A 19,263-nucleotide genomic window follows, 5' to 3' on the forward strand; every position below is an offset into this window, starting at 1 on the left:
CCCTTAATCCAAATTAAGTGTTACAGAAATGGGGAGCCAGAAGCGTACATCCTTCGAACATTAACTCAATCAATCTATCAATGTCTCGATAAACATAACATCCACTGAAAAATCGTGCCGAAAATTGAAAATAAATGGATAATTTAAGTCAACAAAAAGAGGAGCTTTCTGCTGTTGAAAGTATTTTTAATGTTTATGAAAAAAATTTAACTTTCGAAGATCAAATACCAGTTTGTGGCCATTTTAAAGCTAATGTTTGGTTACCTACTCCATTCTATGTTACATATAATATTGAAAATATTCCTGCATCTGAAATTGGTGCGGAAAATTCAGATACAAAAAATTCCAGAGCTGAAACATTTAAAGTGGAAAATCTGCCACCTATTAATTTATTCTTCGAATTTCCTGATTCGTATCCTTCAGAGACATGCCCAGCATTTTTGCTATCCTGTAATTGGCTATCTCTTGCTCAAATATCTGAACTGTGTAAGCATTTAGAATCATTGTGGGACAAAGATATGCCGGTGTTGTATTCATGGTGTCAATTTCTTGAAAGTGAAGTTGCTGAATTTTATAAATTTGATCGATATCTTGATGTCTCCGAAATACTGTCTTACAAAGGTGGCTGTAATTTTCGGAATTCTAAAAATTCTACAGGCGAATTTAAAGAATCAAATAATACCATGGCTAAGGATTCTTTTATGGCCTTTAAACCATCCATTTCTGGGGGTGAAGGCTTAATTGATGTAAGAGCTCTTAATGATATAGCAGATGGTAGGTCTTTGATCAATTTACTAAAATCATATGATAACTATAAAACTGCTGATATTTTCAATAGAAAATTCCATGAATGTGATATTTGCATGACTACGAAGTTAGGGGCAGATTTTGCAGCATTTAAAATATGTAAACATTCTTTTTGCAAAGAGTGTCTAAAGGAATTCTTTGAAGTTCATATTCGTGAAGGAAATGTGAATTGCTTGAATTGTCCAAGTGAGAAATGTAATACTCAAGCTGATGGGACTATGGTACAACAAATTGTTGATAAAGGTTTATTTGAAAGGTATGACGATATATTATTGTCGAGAACTTTGGAAACTATGTCAGATATTGCTTATTGTCCTCGTAAATCCTGCCAATGTGCTGTACTTATTGATCTGAATGACCGCATAGGAAGATGTCCTCAATGTACTTTTGCATTTTGCCCCTATTGCAAAATGGCTTATCATGGTGTTGCACCTTGCACTTTTAAATCAGAACAAAAGAAAGCAATATTTGAGCAATACATGAGCGGTGATTCAGAAGTGAAGGAACAGTTGGAAAAAAGGCATGGAAAAAGAGCTATTAAAGCTTTAGTTGAAGATTCATTATCAGAGTCTTGGAAGAATTCTAACAGTAAAAGTTGTCCTTCTTGTAAAGCCAGCATTGAGAAAAGTGATGGATGTAATAAAATGACGTGTTTCAAATGTGCTACCTTTTTCTGTTGGGAGTGTATGAAAATATTAGAATCATCAAATCCTTACTTTCATTTTAATGCTTTAAATGCTAGGTGCACTCTTTTTCCAGACGATGAGTTGGATAATCAATTTGAGTTCGAGCCTGGAGAATTTCTACATTTCTTGTAAAAGTTGTTCTACATTTTGAAGTTACCTACTGATTAGCTTGTAATCTATTATTAATATGTATTATAGGGGTGAACAACCTGCTGAAAAAAGTTCAAAATTTAAAATTTTTTTTTTATAACATTATAAAGAACACCTTAGTGTTCAAATTCAAAAATGTTTAAAGGTACAAAATAAGATGTCAAAAGATTTGAAGTTTTTGTTGTTTAAATTTAAAAAGAAAAATTTAAATTGTTCGTTTGCAATAAGGATTAAATTAATTTTTACTCAAAAATAACTAGAAACCTATTTTAATTTTAAATTTATTAAAGAAGACAAACAGTGCGAAACTTTATTTGAAAATACAATGTATTTTTCAAAAATTATATTCAATTGTCCTTTTCTTAGACTAACTATTGTTATGATATTAATTGATTAAGAAACATTTATATTATAAGAAATTCATATTAAAACTAAATTCATAATGGCCTTGAAAAAAATTTTTTTTCTATCATCCACATCCAAAAGGTTGCGCTATGTGAAACTGTGTTTACCAAGAAATTCAAGCCTGGAGAGTTCCTATATTTCTTTTGTTAATTTTTTTTTTTGTAATGGAAATTAAAGTGAATGTTTTCTTTCTCTGTATTTCACATTAAATGATCTTTTTAATATACTTTTATTACAGAAACAAAATATATACATGTAGCTTTATGCTATATGTTCTGAATTTCTTATTACAAACTTCTTCCTGATTAGCTTGTATTAATATGTATTATAGGGTTGAACAACCTGCAGAAAAAAGTTCAAAAGTTTTAAAACTTTTTTAATAAAGTTATAAAAAACACCCTTAGTGTTAAAATTCAAGAATGTTTAAAGGTACAGAGTAAAAGCGTCTAAAGATTTGAGGTTTTCGCACTTTTTAATTTTTTTAGCGAAAATTTAAAATTGTTAGTTTGCAATAAAAATTAGTAAAATTAATTTATAATCAAAGTTGTGCACATTATGCTAAACCTATTTTATATATATATAATACTAAACCTACATTATAATACTACAGTATAATACTAAACCTATTTTAATTTAAATTTATTAAAGAAGACAAAGAGAGCAAAACTTAAGATGAAAATACCATGTGTGTATTTTGTAAAAATTATGATTAATTGGCCTTTTTTTAGGCAAACTATTGTTTTCATTTACAATAAGAAACATTTAAATTATAGAAATTCATATTAAAACAAAATTCCTAATGGCCTCCAAAATTTTTTTTCTTTTTCTGCCACATACATTCTAAAGGTTGTGCACCCTAATGTGAAACTATTTGTTTATATACCAAGAAATTTAAGCCTGGAAAGTTCCTGTATTTGTTTTATTCATTTTTTAATACAAATTTATCTATGTTACAAAAACGAAATATACATGGGTAGGTTTATCCTATAGATATTTCAGTTTTTCTTATTAGATATTTTCCGAAAAAAAAAGTGGAAATGGTGGCTTTCCATTCGTTATTTGTTATATTTTTTATTCTTAAAAAGTTAATGTAAACTTGCATATATCATGTACAGTACTTATAAGAATAGTATTTTATTATGTATTGTGGTGTCTTGTTTATGAATCTGTTAATTTCAAATCTTCAGTTAATGAGAGAAAATGAATGGTTCCAGCCATTTTTCATTAGAATGATGCCTATTGTATTTTACTCATCAGATATTGCAGATAAATTTTTGCATTTTGAGTGTTCTGTTTTTGCCACTTGAAATTTCCTTGTAAAAGATGAAGTCAAAAACATGCAGATAAGGGTTGCAAAATAATATTTAAATTTAGAGGAAATGCCACTAAAATATGTAGGTCACTATTGAAGAAGGCAAATTAAAAATGTCAAAATCTGCTTTGTTACTTCAGGAAATAGACGAGTTAAAAACTGATTTTTGAAACATCTAGTTTCACGAGGCGATTAATGATCTCTATCCCTTACTTAATAGTATTTTTGTTTGTCAGAATATGGTAGCATTTTATACCTTTTTAACAGTCATTAAGTATATTAAAGATGCTGTTTGCAGATCACCTTATCTATCCCATAAAGAAATGAAAATTTTTTCCTCCAAGCAATTTTTAAACCTAGACTGTTATTGTTTCCAAAGATGGCTCTAATATAACTTGCAAGAAGTTAAAAATAAAAAGGTTTTATGGGACAATCAAAATCTCCTAATAAAATATTTGGAAAATTTTTCATCTTTTGGTTCTTTTTTAAAAGGATTAATTGATTTAAATTAAAAACCTATGCATTATATTTGTGGTTTGTAGAATAAACCACTAAATAATTAAATTATTAAAATAATTCTAAGTTAATATTTTTATGGAAATTCATACTTTGAGAATTAAATTGTAAGCTACCTTTTTGAAAAAGGTTTGAATCAGGGTTGGCATGTTTTTGACATGTCACAGTTTTTGACAGTTTAAACCATGGTTTAAACCGTCACGTCAAAAACCTCACTGTCAAAAATGTCGAAAACCTATATTCATATGTGAAATTTAATTAATACATAAAATTTATATATTTTTTATAAAGGATAGTGTTTCTAAATATGTTCTAGAAAAAATAAATTTAAAATTTTGAAGAAACACTTATATTTTGAATAGTAACCAAAATCTTGTACTTTTGAAAGCTCACATCTTTTGTAATATTATGTATTCATTTTCATGTGTTATTGAAAATCTGCAGTGATATTATTAAGAAATTTATTTATGACCAAATTTAGTGTATAGTATAGATTATACTAAAAATTAGACATTTTTAAAGATAAACATTAGCAGTTTTGCGCATTAGACATCTTTTAAAGAAAAATCTTTTTAATATTCTTTTAAATCTTCTTGATAATCTTTTTAACATAAGACAATACAAATTTAAGTGCTTTCTGTTAAATACACAGAGTAGTTAGTGTCGATTTACAGTATATTCAGCCTATTCATTTACTATGCTGAAAATTTAGTTTATCCAAATACTTGTGAATTTCATTTTGCTGAATACTATATACATAGTTTTGTTGAATATCTAAATATTCAGCTGTTGAATAATTACTTCTTGCTTTCAAGATATGCATTATTTGTATTCTTAATACAAGTGGGGGAAAAAAATTAAGAGGTAAAAATTGTTTTAAAATGATAAGTGTAATAATTATAAATAAATATAATAAACAATATGAATTATATTTATCATTATTCACAAATATAACTACTTTTAAATTCAAATTAACAATCTGGATAATCAAGATATTCGGTATAACATTAAAATTTTTTTTCATACACTTGTATCAAGTTTGTATTTATACAACATAACTTGTAAGTTCCTTATAAATATTAGTTATATGTTCCTTATATGTCAAAAATGCATAGTAATAAACTTTTAATTTTCTTAAGTATCAAAAAAAAATTTTTTTTTCCAAAATATAAATATTTAAAAAAATTTTGTGCAAAATGTTTCTGCACATGCATTTGAATATAAATTTCTGAGATTTTAAATCTGTTATTTTACCTTAATTTTAATTAAAAAATATTTTAAAACCTGCTGATTACCCATAGTATAATTAAATTTCAATATAATGCATGGCAACTGTTGGTAGTTTTGAAGTTTATATATATTTTTTTGGCAAACTTTAGTTTTTGACATTTTTGACGGTTTAAACCAGTATTATACCCTTGTCATGTCAAAAACCACTTTTTGACGTCAAAAACCCAACCCTGGTTTGAATGTAAAAGGTTGAAGGTTTTGAAATTGTTTGGATGAATGTGCCTGCAATTAAATTTGTCCCAGAACTCTAAAACCTGTGTCAGCCCATGATAATGAGAGACTATTGTATTTATAAGAATTATTTAATTGTGATATTGAATATCTATGAAAATCCTGATTTATAAATATTATGTATGTTTGCTATTAAATTTGGTATATATAGTTGGAAGTTGTTTATTTTCCTTTTAATTTGCTAGCTTATTTGCAAGTTACTGTTTGATACTTTTTTAAAAACAAAAACTAAGGGACCATAATTATATTGTCATTTTTACGACACTTTTTTTCCTCACATATCCAGAATTTTAGTTTGTTTTGTTGTGATGCCACAATTGGCATTACATATTTATTTCCTACCTTTTAAAATATCTTTGATTACTTAAGCTTATTTTTATTAATAGAATTATATTTAAAATAAATCAAAGACTTAATCTTTTAAAACGAGCACGAAATATTTTTTCTTCTCTTATAGATCAATGTAACGGATACTTTTTATTTCACTACTAATGCAGACTTATTAATTCACTGTCGCCTCTAATTGAAAACAAAAATCTATTATTACTTTTTATTCTAATTTCCAACTGCTAAAATGTTTCAGTTGCATCGTTGTAATAATTCTCATAAATTTGTTGGCGACTCGTGATCGCCAAGGTATTCTTTTAAACCCAATATTAATATGCTGGTTGGCTGTGTTATATTTTGATAATTCGCCAATTTTGGATCTCCTCTCCATGCTTCTGTGTCTGTTGGGAACAAATTACGTGTACTTTTAATTTGGCTTTTGATTAGGCAGGTTGTGGAGGATTTGTCTCCCATGGCCAGTCCTTATTAATATTATTATGCAAAATTGATTCAACTGAAATTCTTATGGATAATATTTATATTTGGTACTTCGAGCTCTGCAAATATAAATATTATCCATAAGAATTTCAGTTGAATCAATTTTGCATGAACAACAATGGTGGAAATTTTTTTTTTTTGAAAATTCTTTTCAGGTCTATTACTCTCAATTTAATTTCGGTACTGATGTTCGTTTGTTGAGTGGAATATGGTGCCAATTTTTTCCCCTAATATTATCTCGAAGAAAAACAGTCAAACCCCGCTATAGTGAACCTTCAAGGGACCGAAATTTCTGTTCACTATAACCGGGAGTTCACTATATCGGTTATGCAGGTAATTTAAGTAATGGTTCCCAAACTCCTCCCTTTTATTACACATTATTCAATTAAATGACTGAAAAATATTATGTAGTAGCAAAAAATGTGTTATTTTTCATTACTCTTTGTCTTGCGAACAAAGAAAAATTAGTAATCTTTAGCTGATGAGCAATCCTCAACATCAGATATGGAAACACTTCCCGATTCTCAAATAATTTTTCCTGAATTTCTGTTATTCCGCTTTTTAAACCTGTCTAACCTGCCATTCGAGCACATAAAAGTAGTCTTATAAAATCGCTTAGAAAATTCATTGACATTTGTCCAAATACTTCGATTGGTGAACAACTTCAGTAATGTTTCTTCAACGCCCTTGTGGTCTGCTTTTTTCAACTTTTTTTCTGCCATCTAAATTTTTTTCATGAGCAGAAATTATTAATTGCTTATTTTTCCATATGTTACAAACTGCAGATTTGGATAGTTTATATTCCCTGCAGATATCAGCTTGATTGCATCCATTTCTAATTTTTCTGATTATGCCCATTTTATCATCAATGGAGAACGTTTTACGTTGACTGCTCGCCATAGTTAAATTTGAGACACTTGTTTGCAGGATTTTTTAAACTGAACTGAGGGCAAAAAGGAGTTGAAATGAGGGCCGTATCAACACATATTAGTGTCCAACCCTTTGACCAATAATGAATAATTGCTCATTCTCTCTGACAGAAAATTCATATTGATCCGGCTGACACCTTACAGGGGCCTGTAAGGTGTCAGCCGGGGTTGGAAACATCTGCTTTGTTCGTTTAGGGATGGGAAAGTGAGATAAAAGAAGCAAACAGGAAAAAAAATGCTTATCGCTACATTCCCCTCTATAAATGGCTTTGAAAATCGGTATCTGTATTTTTTTTTTTGAAGTAGAAATTTCAAAATTATTACAAAAAAAAATTCGTTGAAGGCAGAAAAAAGTTCATTATATCCAACTTCCTCACTTTTTTGGTTCACTATATCCACAAAAAATAACATCCGTGTAAAGTAAGGCACGGGACCGAACATTTCGTTCACTATAAACCGTGTTCACTATAGCGGGGTTTGACTGCAGTTATTACTAAGAATAAAGGAAACCCTAGAAAGAGATTCGAAAAAAAAAATGAAAATCAAAAACTGGAGGATAAAGACCAAGGACTGTAAAAAGTGGATCTGTGTGGTAATGTAGGGAAAGGCCCTTCATCGAATTTAATGCGGAGGAGTAAGTAAGTATACTAAGAATTCAAATAGGTATTTGACTTTAATGTCATTTAATAAAAATAGTTTATAAATTGGAAGCTTGATATGTTCAACCGATTTGGAAAACTGAAGGATTCTGCAGTTAGAATTTGATATGTGTAATAAGGTTATTTAAATGTATGGGATTTGATTAGATTAAAATAAGGAACGTCGCCTGAGATAAAATATATTCTTCATTTATGCCCTCTGAAATATTTTTTTAAAGTGCATAAAAAGGTTTAGAATATGAACAATTAATAAATATTTCACGAAATTGAAAGAACTAGGAATAAAAAGTGTTATTATGTTACATGTTTGAATTGAAATGAGGACAGCAAATAGTATTTTGTACATTTTCCATAACCCTTTAACGCAGAGGGAACAACGTCACTTTAATATATATTTTTTCTGACGCTCTAATTACAAGCAAAAATATAATTTGGTATTTTTTAATTATTAAAAACAGCCTAAAAGTTACGAAAAATTTGTTAGATTAACGAAATTGTATTCGTACTACAATATAAAATCAAAAAAAGTAGTTAAATTTTTTTTCTTCATTTATATTCAAAATGTGTCAATAATTTATTTTGCAAATTAAAGAAATTTCAATGAGGAATAACTGTTTCTCTCAGATCTAAGTAACTGCAAATTTGAAAAATTACTCTTTGAGAAAGAGCTGTGTTTGGAAGATTTTACCTTTAACGTTGAATAAGACACCAGCATTTCATCACCATAAATTATGAAAACGCTAAATATAATATTTTACACTTATTTTGATATAAATTAATACAAAGTAATTCAAAAAGTATGAAAAATATGTTTAATAAAAATCACACGTCAAAAAGTTAACATAACAGCCACTTGGAGATCAATAAAATTACCTTTACAGTAGTTCATAGTATCACATTTTCAAATATAACATTCTACTATTTTGATTTAAGCTAAATTAATATTAAACATAAATAATTTTGATAAAAGTTAAGGTTTCTTTTGATTTAGAAATGTTAATCCTTCAGAATCTTCAAAAGCTAAAAAGCAGGAAACAGACTGTTTGTAGAGGAAACTGTCAAAGGTCTTAAAAAATCAGTTTTAATCAAGCTGAATTCTTTATAAATGGAAACAATTTTTGTTATGTTCCTTTTATTTACAAATTTGCATACTATAACAATTGTAGTTATAATTAAATTATTTTACAATGCAGACATGTTTCTCAATTTTACAAATGTAGTAATTTACATTTAACATTTACAAAATGGTAAAAATAATAAAAAGTTATGTGCCCATCCTAAATTATTTACAAAAAACAATATTTAGAGATTAAGTTAATTTATACTGTACATAAAGCAAGAATATGGCATGTTTAACAGTAATTTAATATAAAGAATAAGTTTTATAGTTTAATTTCAAAATATATAAAAAAAATTCAATTAAAGTGTGTTTTTTTACCAACATTTTAAAAATAGCTAATCAAATCAGTTAAAAAGCTTTGTATTACTAACATCAGTTAAAGAAATTTAAACAAAATATTTCTATAATTATGGAAATTCTCAAGGTCTCTAAGCAATTCAACACTTAATAAAGAAAAATTAAGAACCAAACTTTGAAAAAAAAAATTATTAAGTCAACAAACTTTTAAACTTTAGAATTGCTATGTTGATGAAAGCAATATATGCTAAACACTGTATTGCACACACTATAAATTGCTTTTGATTTTAAAATTCCAATACAATTTAAAATTCCAATGCAAAAGCTTTGAGCTTTTTTTAATTAAACTACATTTATCATGATAGTATAAGCTGGGAAGATATTGAATTCAAAATAGAATATTTCAGAAGAGAATTTTCTCAGTGCTATTAAAAGTTTTCATAAGTATTATAAATTTTACAATAAATTTTAAATGTTCTTTCTTTTTTTAATAATTCTTTTCCATTTATGATAACATTGAATACTATTTCGAGTAGACACTATTTTTGCAACTTTTTCCCATGAAACAGATGCTGTATTTACAGTCTTCAAATCAGGAGAATTTACAACCTGCTGTACCGCAAAAATTAAATTATTTATTTCACTGTCATTCCATGAACCTCTTGAACAAGGTTTTATAAACCATGAAAAAAGGTTGGAACATATTTGAGATTGAATTCCCAGTTTCTGTCCAACTAAATTCCAATTATTCCCATACTTCTTTTGCAGTTTAATAATGGATGAGATATCACTATCTCTACAATTTTCTTCTGTTCTCAGTGGGTTGAAGATCTTTCTGGCTTTAGTATATATAGCATAAAGTGTTCTGTCATTAATATCTTTCCCTAGCCTAATATTAAAATGTTTTACTTTTAAGAACTTTTTAATTTTCTGGCAATCATGTTTGAAAAAGAGAAGCCAGCGCCCAATTCCAAGCAATAAACGAGCATCAATAACTCCAAATCGAGACTGAAAGGTTCTGAAATTTCTTTTCAGCAACTCAATTTCACCTGTATCCCACCTTCCAGTTTTTACAGTTACTCCTTCAAGTTTCAAAGACTTAATTTCACTATCAGAAATTTTTCGTACTAATTCATCTAAATGGAGTCTGGGAACAATAAAATCAACTGGTTCTTCTGTGAAATCTAAGTCTGGAATTATCACTTTTATAATGTCAAGATCAGATGACATCACTTCATCATGCTCATCTGTTATATCCACCTCTTGTACCTCATATTTACCTATATCTTCTGTCAAATCAACCTCTTGTACCTTAACTCCAGTTGTCTCTTTTGTCAAGCCAACCTCTTGTACCTCAACTCCAATGATCTGTTTCGTCATGTCAATTTCTGTCGCTAGTGGAAGAGGCCCTTTGTTTAAGTTAAACTCAGGTACTATAAATTCAAGTGGCTCTTGTGTCATATTAAGCTTTTCCGAATTATTTTGAAAATTCCGGTTACCTGCAATATCATTTTCTAATACTTCATACTCAAAATTTGTAAGAGACTTCTTAGGTGAATTTTTTTCAATAACACCAAAAGCATGATTTGAAGTATCTAAACCATTATTATAAATTTCATCAGAAATAGTAATTACTTTGTTGTCAGAATTATAGGTTTTTAAAGTATCATTGTCTGAATTTTGTATGTTTTTATTGAATTGTTTATTTGCATTTTGATTCAAAATCAGAGCAGCCTCTTTTCTTTTAAACTTATCGTGAAAATTTTCCTTTCTCTTTAACTTGTTCCTTTTTGAAAAACAACCTAACTTATATCTCTCAACTTGTAATGCGCTGTTATTATTCAAACCATTCACATTTTTGAGATAAACAACATTTTTATCATTAATCTTAGAAATTTTATCATTTTTCTTAATCAATTTAGAATTAGATGCTAAACAGTTATAATCTGATATTGCAATAATGTCTGCATCTTTTTCACAGCAATGTTGAGAAATGCTTTTATTTACTTTCTTCTTATCTTTTTTTATCCTTCCTTTCTCTTTAAGATTCAAAGAATCTTTTAATAAATTATTTTTTTCACAGGATAATTGGATATTCTTTATCTGGTGATTGCCTTTAACCAATTTACAATCACTAGATGGCAAACAATCATCCGCATCAGAAATCACAATAACGTCTGCATCTTTTACACTAATATGTTGACGAATGCCTTTACTTCCTTTATTTTTCAAATGATATAACTGATTTTTTTGAGAATCTTTGAAGAATCTATTCTGCTCAGAAGCATGTTGAATATTTTTCAAACCTTTGTTTCCTCCGACCGATTCAGAGCAGCCTGGCAAACTACTGTCCTCATCAGATACTGAAATAACTTCATCTTTTTCACTAAAACTAAGAGGCACATCAGTTTTATTTTTAAGAAGACATTGCGGAGAAAAAGAATCCTTCATGGAAAATTTTCTTTCATTAGTAGACTGAAGGTTTTCAGACTTCTGATTTTTGTTAATATTTTTTGATTTAAAGCTTAATCGCTTCTTTTTTGCTTTTTTGTAATGTTCTACCAATTTTAAGGCTTTTACATAACAATTTTCAACAGTTGAGATCTCATATTCATTTAATAATCCACACACAGTTCCCTCCTGCAAAAGTTTTTCGATTACTTTTCCATGACTGTCATAGGACCTTGGTGTATTACATTTTATGCTTGAAATATTGTTCTTTTCTTTAATAACTTTAATTCTTTGCTGTAAAGTACTCACATTTAAAGAGGGGCTAGTAGGAAAAGACAGCATTCTATTTTCTATTACTGATTCAAGTAAAATTAAAGAGATTCTTTATCATTTTAACAGATCTTTACTATTAAGCTAAAGCAAGTTTTGATAAGCACATTTTTCAACCACCGTGACATTTCGATTAAATATAATAATCTTAAAAATAATTTTAAAAAATGGTAAGAACAAGTTTCCGTGCGAAGCATAAATTTTTCCAATATTTCTAGCTTTAATAAGTGTTATTAATTTTCAAACTTGCATGCAATTTGAAAACATTAGTTACTTTACGAACAAAAATTATAAGCAAGAGATTTCAAATTCTATTTACAATATTAAATGGTAAACGTTGAGCCAGGGACTACAATATTTTGGCCTATAGGTACAGTTACGGCATCTCAGAAGTATATCGGCAAAAATGTTTCTGCTTACAGCTTACATAAAAAGTATAATGATGTATATTTTAAACTACGTCACGAAACTTAGAGAAACCGTTTACACTGCATGCAGTTCACGCAAGTCAACAATTCTCGAAAGAAAAGGAGCACTTCTTGAGTCACGTGCTTCCTCTCATTGGACTATATTTAGAGGCAAAACAAGGGCGTCGGTTGTCATTGAGATGGCTTTTGGTATTGAAGTATGTAAGAAAGCTTTTAAATTTTATTCTAACATAAATTTTATGACAGTATTACTTTTTTTAAAGTCATGGATGTTTTTTCAGGTACATAGAATTTTTGAAAACTTTAACAAGAAAGGATTTCAAACATTACAAGCAAACATTCAAAAAAAAAAAAAAAAATTTTTTTTTTGCATCATGTATAACAAATTTATTTCTAGTTTTTCAACTTTCAAACTTTATTTTAACTTTACTCCTATTATAATAAAATTAAGCATCTTTAAATACTTCTGAAAGTATTACCTGTGTTTTGTATTTGTTTTTGCAATTATAAAAGGTCTGACAATTTCGTTTGAGAAAAAACCATGTATTCTCAAGAAAATAATTTAATGTTAAAAACCTTTGATCTATTTATCGAAACGCTTTGTATTAATATTTTATAACCCTTCTTTTGTATGGGCAAGTGTGTGTTATAAACAAACTTTATCCCAAGGAACCCTACTGAAATTAAACAAAATATATATCAGAATTTTTTCTTTAGAAAACATCAGAGAGAGTAAGACAGAAGCTGGAACCAATACAACGTAAATAAGCGAAGAAGCAATGGAGCAACAATGTCAACAAAGCTTCGTCTACTACATTTTAGCTTCAAAATTAAAAAGAATTATGTATCAATAACGAATTAATTTATAGATTAATAGTGTTCTTATTCGTTATTTTTACTTGTAAAGTAGTTTCAAGAAATACATTTGGATTTTAGAATGAATGAAATGAAATAAACGAGATTAATATGATGTTTTAAGAAAAAGAAAATTCCAAAAATTCACTTTCATAATGAAAAAAAAAAAAAAATGTAATTACAAAAAGTGATAAATTAACTTAGCTGTAAAATGTATAAAGTCATCCTTGCAACCAAATGCGGCAGAATAACTCCCCACATTTTAGGAGTTTTGGGTTTCAAGTTCCTGCATCGATTTTCGTTCATTGAAATAACGAGGAGAAATGGAATGTGGAAAATACTCTCTCTTGATTCGCCTTGGAGTCAAGTAGTTTCATTGTGAGACCAAAAGTTATCATGATGTGCATGGATTATTATATATTTCTCTTCCATGGTAGATTCATACATTCTATTTATTCATTATTTAGTTACTTGTAAGATAGAAGCTGGAACTTATCTAGTTTCATTTATTAAATCTTTCGAGTTAATGTTGCTATGACGACAGAAAAAAACTCTGACGACATGATGGAGCAATTTATGTAAGTAAACATGTTTTTTTAAATTTTTTCTTTATTTTAATGAAATTGATTTAGAATAAGTAAAAGAGAAGAGCAACAAAATATTAAACTTTTCAGTAGAGTCTTGCAACATTTGTGATGAACAAGAACGTGATAACAAGAAGGATTTCAAATTTTATATGTAGTATCGACAGTAGGATGGAATTAAAAAAACAAAACAATGGAGGATTGTTAAAAACTCCTTTACATAGTTATTTAACCATATTTCAGAGAAATTAGAATCAGAATACACTGAAAAATTGTTGAACGTTAAAGTTGAATTCAAAACATTGAAAATAAAGAAAGATGAACTTCAAAAGCTAACAAGAAAATTATTAGATTTTATGCTGCAGTCCAATAATATAACTGTGGAGGAAATTGAAATTAAAAATAAATTAGTTAATGACTATTGTTATATAAGGCTCCTCTATAATGGGAACTGAACTGACCGCCATTTTGGAGCAAACTCGTTCGCTAATTACGTAGTACTAACATTAGCGTGAGAATTTGAAGCTCATTTAGTTACTCAAAATTATTGATATGGGTAATTTTGCAGCGATGCATTGGGGAAACAGTTTAAAGAAAAAGACTTTCTAATTTTAAGATTTCCATCAGATCTCGAAAGACAGAAGAAATGGGTAATAATTTTCAAAAGATATAACTGGCAGCCTGGAAGTGGAGCTCGCTTATGTGTTGTAAATACTATACTCAGTTATTCATAATTTATTGAATTTATTTATTTATATATTTAGTATATAAACGACCTTTAGAAGAATTCTTAGAATTTGTTTCTGAATGCTTGTTTTTATCTGTTTCTTTAAAAATAAATAAGCGAATAACTTTTTAGAGTTACTTGAATTGTTCAGTTTTAACTATATACGAATATAAAAATTTTCACTGAAAGTTGAATTTATTAAGCAAATATTAATTTAAAATATGATCCTTAAATTACATTTAATAATTTATTTAACAATTTTGAGTGTTTGTGTGGTATTAAACCAAGTAAATAAAGGGAAAAGACTGGCTGAATAAGCATTTGCCAAACTTATAAGAAGAAGATGGCTTAATTTGTGTAAAAACTAAAATAATCGAACGATATGAACTTGTTGTCTTTCATAACCCAATTCTACTTCCAGCAAAAGCATTATTTGGTAAATTATCTTATAAGAGAATTTCATTTTAACAATCGCCATGCCAGATTACAAGTTTTAACAACTAAATTGAGAGAGAAATATTGGATAATTTCAGCTAGAAGTGCAATCAGAAATATCATTACGATATGTGCTGTGTGCCGACGATTTATAAGCAAACCAATTATAGCTATAATACCAATTATAGCTACATTATTACCAATTATAGCAATTATACCAATTATAGCTATGTTCATCTACCTTTAGATCGGGTTCGGGATGGATCAATATTTGAAGTCACGAAAATGGATCTCTGCTTTCCCTTGTTTTTTATAATCAAAAAGAAAGTCTGGATTGTGATATTTACCCGTGCAATCTATTGTACCACACGCATTTAAACCTAGTTACTTCCCTCAGTACTGAGATCTTTATTCTAGCATTAAGAAGATTTATTGCTAGAAGAAAATGTCCTTCAATTGTGCATACTGACAATGGTACAAATATTCCTGGAACAAGTAATTTGTTAAAGGAGCATGATTGGGAAGAAAGACAGACCACATCGAGCTTATCTCTCATCAAATGGAAAGTCATTCCCCCACCACAGCTGTTTGGAGTGGATTTTGGAAGGGACTGATACGGTCCGTGAAAGAATGAAAGAACTTTTAGTTTGAGTTCTAGGTCACTCTTCCTTGAAGGTTAAAGAACTGTCCTCTGTGGGGACGGAGCTATCGACAATATCAACATTCATCTATCAAAAGGTACCTCTTGATTGAATCAAGTTAGCATGTCTTATATACCAGTGAATTGATGTTTAATTTTCGTAGTGGTAGTTACGCCACACCTCTATGATGTTGAGGCCACTGTGAATAGCAGACCTCTTACATATATCAGTGATGGATCTGATGAACTTCTGCCACTTACTCCATCAATGTTTCCACAAGATATTGCAGAAGTTTGTGTTTCAGATCTTGACGGGATTGGCAGCAAGAAGTTGCAACTCCGATACCAGTACTGCCAGTAGCTTCGGGAGGAGCTAAGGGGTAGATTCCGTAGAGAAAACTCAAGTCAACTTGTACAAAGAACTAGCACTGCCAATGGAACACTGAAAGTAGGAGATGTAGTCCTCGTGGGTCTTGAGAACCAAAAACGACTCAAATGGCCAATGGCTGTTGTGAACCTGATATTACCTAGACGTGACGGTAAAGTCAGAATTGTAGAGGTCAAAACCGAAAGTGGAACATTGTGACTTGTTCCATTCAAAAACTATATCCTTTGTAAATTTCAGACGAAGGAGATCTTATATTACAGTTAGATTTTTGGTAAATAAAGTCTAGATAAACTAGTAAAGGCACCAGAAATACTTACTTTATGATCTTAATATAGAGACTCTTGATCTAAACTATTGCAGTTTATAATTTTGTTGCATGATTAGTTTTTTTTAGATCTTTGTTTTACACTGTTCAATAATTAATTATCTTTTTTATTTCATGTTTGATTTGTCTTTTAGCCAAGTCAAAGATGGGAGGCTGTTGAGTCTGTATGTCAATAGATGGTATTAGTACCCTGTTAAAAAGCTTTATAAAGAATAAGTTTCACTTCTGTTTTGAAAAACATTTCTTTTTACAATTTTTTATGTTTTCGTATTAATACTTGTTGCAGTTTTCAGCACGAAACTTATTTGAAAATAAAGTAATTTTTCATGAAAATGATTGCATATATTAATACAATTATTGATGACTGTACAGGACTGCAGGTAAGAAAAATCTTTCTTCTAACCAATTTCTATCGTTTTTTTTTCAAGAGAAAGTACATATCAATTTTTATGAATCTGGAAAAAACACTTTTCAACAGTTAGTTGATACTTTCATTTTTCGATCAATTGCTTTTTTAATAACTTTTTTTTAATGTCACTTTTTTCCTCCCTGCTGGGAATTTTTAGCTTGTAAATTGATTGCTTTAATATTTAATATTATTCGATGTTTACCTGCTATAAATTATTTGAAACAGTCACTCCATGGAATGTATTCAATTATGAATATTATAAAATTAACTTAAGAGAGATTATTAAATATTTAATCAACCTTTCTGCCAGTTAAATAGTTATAGATTTATGACTAATAAGCAAATTGCTAAGTTAACACTAAGAGAATCAACTTTTTTTACTTCTGATTATATTATTGAGATCATATTTTCTAGATTTATTTTTACCTCTTCCCCTCATACTTGAGGGTCAGTAATCTAAATCGGTCAAAAAAAAAAGAAGAAAAAAAAAGAAAAGAAAAGATGAGAGTCTTAAAGGATTTACGTTTTTGGGTCTGATTTTGTTATATAAAATGCAGTTTGCATAAATTAATCAGCATATTTAAATTTGCCCCTCTAACTATTATGATTTCGCATCAGTTAATAAAAATACGATCATTAAGTCAAAAGTTATTCAGGATATTTTGTTCTTCATTTTCTGTATTACACAAAATCACTAAAGAAATAAAGTATCCAATAAATTAAAATAAAGTATTCTTGTTATTATTGTTTTATTTAAACTGTTTTTAAATTTCAAAAACGCATTATGGTTTCTATTAATTAAATAAAATTTTTGCAATTATATATTCCTATTTTAAGTTCTGAACCAAACATAGAATATCTGAATTTGTTTCCTTAGAGAAATGCGAAGAAGGAGCAGCGATTATAAGTATCTTTATTAATTATCAAACCCCTTTGATTTCGATGACATTTTAAACAATTCAATTTGGAAAAAATTAGGAAATTAAAATCATTCTTTGGAAATGGCAACAAAGGTCAAAACATTTGTTCTTGACAATTCTAAAAATTACAAAGACATACATTCCATTGATTTAAGTAGAGTTTAATGAGAGAAAACTAATTATCATTAAAATAATTAGCTGAATATTTGAACTTGTTTTGTTTATTTAAAACCCAAAAAAAGCAAAGTTTCTATTGGAACAATTGCTTTGATTTCCATTAAGGTAAATTAATTTTAAAGCGACCTTTCAAAGATTTGACGAAGTTAATTTATTGTCATCTGCCATATCTTAAGAGTTCCTTAGTAGGTTATTTTTAATTAAATATCTCAACAAATTAAATATCTCAACAAGTTTTATTAAAGATTGTAGAGTAGATGGTTTTTCTAAAAATATTATGCATGAATATTCCGTAAAATAATTTTTATAATGAGTAAAATCAATATTGCATCTTTATTTGCATTTAATGATATACGCGTTTGAAAGATGCTAAATGAAATGAATTTCGGGGCTCTCAATGAATGATGTCATACTTTTTTCAATATTGAATTATCTCCTCCTTTTTGTCACAAAGTGTCACACATCTCTATACTTCTATCTAACCTCTTGTAACCTATCACGTTATATTAACATAAAATAACACAACACAACACATAACATATAACATGCTAATATACCACATAATATATAAAATGCTAACATAACATAACATATAACATGTTAATATAACACATTAACGTATAAAATATAACATACTAACATATAATATATAGCATGTTTACATAACATAGTGATATATAATATATAGTATGCTTACATAACATATTAACATATATATGACATGCTAAAATAACATATAAATATATAACATGTTAACATAACATAACATATTAATATATAGCATGTTAAAATAACATATTAACAAATAACTTGTAAACATAGCACATTAACATTACTTGCAGTTCAGAAGCAAATCACTACTTTCAAGATTTTATCTCAAATCTTATTTTTAAATTTTATATGATTTTATGATATTTGTGAGTAAAACAAGGATAATGCTTAAATGTGTAATTACCCTGCAAGAAATAACAATATGGTTTACAAGCAAAAACGTAATTAATAATAGACCTAGGATGTTAATGTGCAAAACATTCTTAGAAAACGAGAAAAAACAGCTGAAAAATGCAAAAAATATCATTAAAATGAAAAATAATGTACTACTTAAAAATTTTGAAAAACATGTTTTATAGTAATTATTTTAAAAGAACTTAAATTGTTACTTGTAATTAAAAGTTAAGAAAATGAAATGTAAGAATAAAAATAAATTCTTAATTAATGAATAAAAAAATATAAACATAATATAAATATATCAGATAATAAAAATATAAATATATCAGAATAGCATTACATTATTTGTTTAATTTAATATTCCTCACATTGAAATATTGCCAATTACTCAAAAGCAAATTATTTATATTTTAAAAAAC

General features: G+C 28.1%; 1 protein-coding gene across 1 annotated transcript; it reads left to right on the forward strand.

Annotated features, from left to right (window-relative positions):
• Positions 1-21: 21 nt before the first annotated feature.
• LOC107439385 (E3 ubiquitin-protein ligase RNF14) lies at positions 22-3,331 on the forward strand. Its single transcript, XM_016051967.4, has one exon. It carries the CDS (start codon positions 135-137, stop codon positions 1,623-1,625), a length of 1,491 nt encoding a protein of 496 aa, XP_015907453.1. The 5' UTR covers positions 22-134; the 3' UTR covers positions 1,626-3,331.
• Positions 3,332-19,263: the final 15,932 nt, after the last annotated feature.

The sequence above is a fragment of the Parasteatoda tepidariorum genome, chromosome 10, assembly GCF_982258835.1.
Source record: "Parasteatoda tepidariorum strain Cologne lab strain chromosome 10, Ptep-v5.0, whole genome shotgun sequence".
NCBI classification, from domain to species: Eukaryota; Metazoa; Arthropoda; class Arachnida; order Araneae; family Theridiidae; genus Parasteatoda; species Parasteatoda tepidariorum.

What these genes read in the sequence shown, in the direction of transcription:
- LOC107439385 (XM_016051967.4), top strand. Translation starts at nt 135, where the DNA reads ATGGATAATTTAAGTCAACAAAAAGAGGAGCTTTCTGCTGTTGAAAGT.